Source organism: Danio rerio, chromosome 5 (genome assembly GCF_052040795.2).
Source record: "Danio rerio strain M-AB ecotype USA chromosome 5, GRCz13ab, whole genome shotgun sequence".
NCBI lineage: Eukaryota > Metazoa > Chordata > Actinopteri > Cypriniformes > Danionidae > Danio > Danio rerio.
This window is the reverse complement of record NC_141025.1, coordinates 61,413,637-61,421,124: the sequence shown is the minus strand read 5'-3', so window position 1 is coordinate 61,421,124 and position 7,488 is coordinate 61,413,637. Positions and strand designations below refer to the sequence as shown.

The 7,488-nt window shown below is 41.2% G+C and overlaps 1 protein-coding gene across 13 annotated transcripts in view; it reads right to left on the bottom strand.

Moving 5' to 3' along the window:
- Positions 1–2,587: 2,587 nt before the first annotated feature.
- LOC100535993 (uncharacterized) overlaps positions 2,588–7,488 on the bottom strand; it is a 56,126-nt gene continuing 51,225 nt past the window's right edge. For all 13 annotated transcript variants that reach the window (XM_087254244.1, XM_087254243.1, XM_087254246.1 and 10 more), the window contains one exon: positions 2,588–3,308. In XM_087254244.1, the coding sequence (XP_087110370.1) occupies positions 2,781–3,308 (528 nt within the window). In that variant the 3' untranslated portion in view covers positions 2,588–2,780. The remainder of the gene's footprint in view (positions 3,309–7,488) is intronic.

Below are 7,488 nucleotides of genomic sequence, written 5' to 3'. Positions count from 1 at the left end.
ATGATTAAGCAAGTTAATTTGCTGACATGTTAAGATCATAAGACTGAACGGCATGAAATGCCAACAGTCTACAGACATTTACCAGTATTTCTCTGTTGCAATCAGGATATCACAAAAAAAAAAAAAAAAAAAAAAGCCAAAGCAATGCAAGCACTACCAGATTACTGTTGTGTTTGTGATGAGGAAAAACACTATACATATGCGGGTATTACTTCTTACTTTTTATTGAACTAGTCTGCAGTATGAAAAAGAGAGTTCATATAGAAACAAACAGATGGTCAACACAAACAGATGCCGATGTGCTGTATCTCAAAAATTATACATATTTAAATTATCCTTATAAATAAACTGCATAATTGCAATCTAAATAATTACTGTCTAGCCTAAAAAAGCCTCAAAAGTACATGTTGTTATCCAATAGCTGCAATATTTGTCAAACTGTAGTGAGTTTATTGATCTGCTGTCACTCTATGTGGGTAGAGTAATACACAAGAGTGGGGAGACTGTACAAGTTCTGATATTGCAGAATAACGTACTGCTATCAGCCAATCAGATTCGAGAACCAGACAAAACTGTTTTATATATATATATGTATATATTAGGGATGTGCGGAGCAGCCGGTATTTGTATTTGTATTTGTTGAGGGGGGAAAAGTATTTGTATTTGTATTTGTATTTGTATTCGAGTTAAAATTCAAAATGGCGCAAAAATATATATTTTTTCTATTACACTTCTAATTTACGTTATAGTTAAAGTATTGTTTAATTATACCTATTATATAAATTATAGATATGCAATATTGGTTGTTGTTTTTGAACATGTGACAAGAAATGTCATTGAAAAGAAAATTACATAGAAGCCATTATCTCATCCATGGCTAAACCAACAACTAATAAAATACCATTGTGAATATTATGAACCCCACCACCACGGTTCTTGACACTGAATAGACAGAATAAAAACAAATAATACTTAAAAAAACTGTTCTTCTTCTGAAAGAACTTCTTTCCAATGCACAGAATTCCAAAAACTAAAATTAACTAAATAAATCTAAATAAAACCCTGCCTGGGAGATCTGGCAGAACAAAAGTATTCTATATAATACTAAAAGTTTGTTTGTTTGTTTTTTTACTTTTTTTTATGTTTGAAACTGACTTGCTGGGGCAGAATGTGGCTGTGTTGATGGTTTGGTGCTTGTGGATGATTTAGCAGAACATAGCTGTGCTGATTGAGGGGGTTGATGCTTGTGGGGGGTTCACAGACAGTATCAGGAGAGGATGCTTTTAGTGCATGTGATAATACATTACATAGAAGGTTGCGCAGTGGCACAGTGAGTAGCACTGTCGCCTCACAGCAAGAAGGTTGCTGGTTCGAGCCTCGACTGGGTTCTCCCCATGTTGGCGTGGGTTTCCTCCGGGTGCTCCGGTTTCCCCCACAGTCCAAACACATGCAATACAGGTGAACTGGGTAAGCTAAATAGTCCCTATTGTATGTGTGTGAAAGAGAGTGTATGGATGTTTCCCAGTGCTAGATAGCAACTGGAAGGGCAGCCACTGCGTAAAACATATGCTGGATAAATTGGTGGTTCATTCCACTGTGGCAACCCCAGATTGATAAAGGGACTAAGCCGAAAAGAAATGAATGATTATGCACAGAAGATGTTGACAGATGTTTAATATCTCTCTCTGCTGATTTCACTTTTGCACACATTACATACAGTATCACTTTGTTTTATCTGCAGCACCACTGACTGTAAAATGCTTCCAGACAGAACCTGAAGATTTTTTTTTTTTTTTTTTTTTGGTGGAGGACCAAGAAATGGCTCAGCAGCAGTCTCACTCTTTTTCACTCTTTTTCTGGGTGCCCAAATGTATTTGAGGAGTTTCAAGTTAATAAAAAGTGATGGGAAGCTATGCTACGGTTAACTAGCCTATAGCATATATCTTGCTGTCTGCAAAAGACAGTAATTTAGACGTACCATATAACTCTCATAAGTGCATACTATTCGACACAACTGCAAAAGCATCGTTTTAACCTTTATAAACGAACGTTAACGTTACTCTGTCAACAGTCTATTGTCTAAATTACCGAGTTAACAGAGCTAACGTTGCGTAAACAGAGAGCACCCGATTGCAGACGTAAAAAATGCAGCGTAATGGAATATCCCGATCAAACTCCGCTTTAACTACGCCACAAGTTTATAAACTGCATCTGGAACCCAATTAAGGTACAAAAATCTGTTTAACAAAAATAGTGATGCAGAGAAGTATTTTTTTCGCTCAGCCGAGCCTTCTCTGTTGCTGTGGAGAAGCTTGTGCCAGACACATTTTACCTCCTTTTAGTTTGGTTAAAATAAAAACAGATTTAATAATGTATTACAATTTAAGCCTTATATTATTAGGCCCCTGAACATTTTGCCCCTGATTTTCTACAGAAGAAACTACTGTCGTTCAATAAATTGCCTTAACCTAACTTAACTAGTTAACCTACTTTAGTATTTAAAATGAACTTTAAGTTGAATAATGACATGTTTCAAAACATTTCAATCACAAAAAAAAAAAAAAAAAAAAAAAACAGAAGTCAGTACTAACACTTGTGAACAAATGAGAACATTTAATATATCCATTGTGGGAGATGTTGAGTAGTCACTAAAGTTCAGTTGTAACAGGAAAATGAATGCTTATAAATGACCCCAGAGGGATTGTCAAATAATCACTGTGGCTGAAGCTGTATTAAAACTTTAGTTCTGTTACATCAATCATGTTTACTAGACTGTTTACTTATTGCAATACAGACTGTCGAATGTAATCCTGTCCCGGATGTCCAGCAACAAAACTTGGTTTTACTGTTTGAATAGATGGACTCTGAATTCCATTCATGGTGACCTGCTTGAAGATCTCCATGGTGGTGTAATCGCTCATGAAAACCACAGCAGGCGTTTTGGAAGTTGCTGGAGTGAAGACTGAACCTGTAATAGTCTCTCCAGAGTCTTTGCTTTCTAAACTCATGACTTCATTATTAACAGAATTGCTGAAAGTGCAGTCTGTTTTTCTGAAGTCCAGCGGGAAGGTCTCTGTAGAAACAGATTCTCTGGTGGGGACTTGTGTTGGGGTATCTGGGGGGTTGATCTCACTCATACTGGAAAGGCTGTCCTCATCTTCACTGAGATGAAGCTTCACACCGGCTTGAGAAGGGGAAGGACTGCTGAATGAAAATGCATAACTCTTGTTCTCAATGAAGCACACTGTACTGGAATCACAACCCTCACTTTCCTCTAACTTTTGTCTGGTCAGTGGCTCCAGGAGACTCTAGAGACAAAAAAAAAAGAAAAATGGCAGAAACTTTCCAAAGGATTCACAGAGAAAATTCCCTCAGCTCCCACTTGGTTTAAACCAGCGGTGTCCAAACTCGGTCCTGGAGGGCCGGTGTCCTGCATATTTTTGTTACAGCCCCAATTAAACACACCTGAACCAGCTAATCAAGTTCTTTCTGGGTATACAAGACTTCCAGGCAAGTGTGTTGGAGGAAGTTGGAGCTAAACTATGCTCATATATATATATATATATGAGCAATATCACACGAGTAGAAGTGCGATATGGCTATATATTGGCACCGGTGGGAGGCATACGTTGGCACGAGGTCGTAGGCCGAGTGCCTTAGTGCCACCTCCAGTGCCGATATACAGCCATATCGCACTGCTACTCGTGTGATATTGCATTTATTCAACAGTTTGACGGCATAATTGTGTATATAAAAACAAAATCAAACATTGAGAGTCTCAAAAACCCTTTTGTATGAGGAACTACTTTCTACCGGATTCAAATCATAAGCTGACAGTTAAACAGTTGAGCAAACATCTTTTAAATTTAAGATCTGTAGTGTCTGCTTTTTGCTGGCTGTATGTGGGCGGAGTAAAACACAAAGCGTAAAGAGGCTGTACAGGTGCTGATATTACTTAAATATATCACGGCTATCAGCCAATCAGATTTGAGAACCAGACAAAACTGTTATATATATATATATATATATATATATATATATATATATATATATATATATATATATATATATATATATATATATATATTCATTTTCTTGTCGGCTCAGTCCCTTTATTAATTTGGGGTATAGTGAGATGGACTGGGCTGATGCATTGGCGCTGTGGGGTCGAGGATAGCGCACCAAAAGTTTGCTCCATGAAGGAGGTGAGTGCGTTGATTCGCATCCCTGCCACACCAATCGTCGCCCCCGATCGTGACGGGCTATACCGGATACCTGTGAGTATGAAAGGGTGTACATATCAAGCTTTGGTGGATTCGGGGTGTAACCAAACCTCCATCCACCAAAGCCTGCTTCAAGACCCAACATTGGATGCAAGCTGCACGGTAAGGGTGAGGTGTGTCCCCGGGGATGTAGTTCACTACCCGTTAACGGCGATAGACATTCAATTCCAGGGTAAAAAGCATAGCGTTAAGGTAGCAGTTAACCCGCACCTCAAACACCCGCTCATTCTGGGAACCAATTGGCCTGGATTTAATAGATTATTAGGGGTCTTATGTGCGGGTGTTTCTTGGAAGAAGAAATCGCTGGATAGGGGGAGTGTCGCTCAGCTGGGGGAATCCCAAATCGTGATGTCACACGGTGGTCACTCAGGGGAAGGGCTGGGAATTTCCCGGTGTAAAGACTTTCCCCTGGAGCAGTAACGTGATGACACGTTGAGACATGAACTCGAAAGAGTGCCAGTCATTGATGGGCAAAACCTTCAGCCTGATCAGCCCCTCTCCTATCCGTATTTTGCGATCAATAATGACAGGGTGTATCGTGACCCAAGACACTCAGACAAAAGAAGATAAAACCCAATTATTAGTACCAAAGAGCCATCAGGAAATGCTTTTCCAGGTGGCTCATTCTAATCCTATGGCCGGACATTTAGGTCAGGCGGCCACACTAAATCGCCTCATAACCGGATTCTTTTGGCCAGGCATTCATGGTCATGTGAGTAGATGGTGCACTGTATGCCGCGAATTTCAGCTGGTGAATTCACTGGCCACCCCAAAAGCGCCATTGCACCCCTTACTAATTATGGAGATCTCCTTCGAGATAATTGGTATGGATCTCATCGGGCCATTAGAGCGATCCGCACGCGGGCATCGGTATGCATTAGTCCTAGTGGATTATGCAACCTGATACCCGGAAGCAATAGCACTCCGTAACATCTCAGCAAAGAGTGCTGCGGAAGCTCTATTTCGTATACTCTCCCGAGTGGGAATCCCCAACGAGATTCTTATATATCAAGGCACCTCGTTCATGTCATGCACCATGTGCGAACTTTTCGGATTATTGGGTGTTAAATCTATTCACACAAGCGTCTATCACCCACAAACTGATGGGCTGGTGGAAAGGTTTAATCGCACGCTTAAATCAATGATCCGTAAATTCCTTCACGAGGACGCAAAAAATTTGGATAAGTGGTTGGAGCCCTTATTATGCACTGTGCAGGAGGTTCCCCAAGCCTCCTCTGGGTTTTCCTCCTTCGAACTTCTCTACTTCAGACAGCCATGTGGGGTTTTGGATGCTGTTAAAGAGGCTTGGGAGGATGAACCTTCGCAGAGTAAAATGAAATTCAATATATCCTGGACCTAAGAGCAAAACTCCACACACTGGGGTGGCTCTCTTCAGAGAATTTTCTCAATGCCCAGGATGACCAACGCTGGTGTTATGATAAGGGCACTAAACTATGTACATTTTCACAGGGAGATAAAGCCCTTGTACTACTACCCACTTCCAGCTCCAAATTACTTACTACACCAAGTGCCGTTTGTGGTGACATGACGAGTCAATGATCTGGATTATGAGGTGATATGTTTGGACAGGGCTGATTCACGTCAGGTATATCACGTTAATCTGCTGAAGCTGTGGAGGGAGCCAGAGAAGGTGGCGCTGGCTACGCTTGTTACTAATGAGGATGAGCTGGGGCCAGAGAGCACCGACTTGAAACAGCCAAGCACTCTGGTCACTGGGGGCGATCATCTCTCAGCAAGCCAGCTACTCGACATCCGGAACTACATTACTGAGCTAGAGTAATATCTTAAAATTGGGTGTAGTAGAAGAATCCCACAGCGACTGGGACAGCCCGGTGTCGAAATTCGATGCATATCCAATGCCGCGTATTGAGGAGTTGCCCAACCGGTTAGGTGCTGCTCGATATTACTCGACATTGGATTTAACAAAGGGTTATTGGCAGATCCCCCTAACTCCAATATCCTGCGAAAAAACAGCCTTCACAATGCCGTTTGGATTGCACCAATTTGTGACGCTTCCATTCGGGCTGTTCGGGGCACCAACATATCAGCGCCTGATGGAAAAAATACTCATCCCTCACTCAGCATATGCCGCTGCTTATTTGGATGACATAATCATTTTCAGTAATGATTGGCAGCGGCATATGCAACATCTGGGGGCAGTATTGTCGGCGCTAAGACGGGCCCACACAACAACTATGTCAGGGTTCTTGTAAATTCTTGTTTTGGTGGCAGAGTCCAGACACTAGCTCTGTTTTGTCCTGTCCTGTTGTGCTCGGCTCGAGTTTTCTTGGGTCGAGCACTTGTTTTGTCATTATGTGTGTCTCTGGGTGTGCATTGTCGTAGGTGTGCGCAGGCTGTGGGGTTTGTGCGTCCTTGGGACACATGCTCTTGTACTTGTGTTTGTGTTTGTTCTGTTTCATTCTCAGCGTATGTCTAGTTGGTTTCGGTTTTGGTTGGTGCTGAGATGAAACATGTGCGTTGCATAAGTCTGAGCGCACGGTAAGGTGTTCATCTATCATGTGCTCCTGTCTTGCGTCTGTTGTCAAAGCACGAGGCATGTGTTTACATTGTGGCCGCATGCTTTTGTTGTGTGCTTCAGTGTTGTGTTTGTCTTGTCATACGAACATGCGGTTAATGAGTTCTCTCATTGGCTGCGTGTTCTAGTCTTGTTTTATATGAGCGCATGGCTTGTGTGGTCTCTTTGTGTCATGTGCTCTCCCATCTATTGTCTAGTCCCACCCTTTTTATTAACCCATTATTAGTTTCTCATGTTCACCTATTTGTGTCAATTTATTTCTGCTTATAATCCCCTTATGTCTGCTGTCCTGTGCCAGTTCATTATCATATGTCGTTGTTTGTAGTCTTGTCCTGTCTGTCCAGCCCTGATCCCTACCAGCCTGCCCAGTGAAGTTTCTTTGTGTGTTTTGTCAATGTTTTCCCCCTCAAGGTTGTTTATTTAGCCTTTTATTTTATTTTATTATAAATAAATACTTATTTACCCTGCACTTGGGTCCTCGCCCCTTTTCCCCCAACCTCAATCGTAAACACTATGAATTATCTACTAAGAATTAGCAAATAGTTCATTATTTGTTAAGCATTATCTCTACATTAACAGACTTTCATAAATTCACCTACAAATCTTTATTCTTGACAAGCACCTTTGTGCTTAATAATTGCTTTTTCA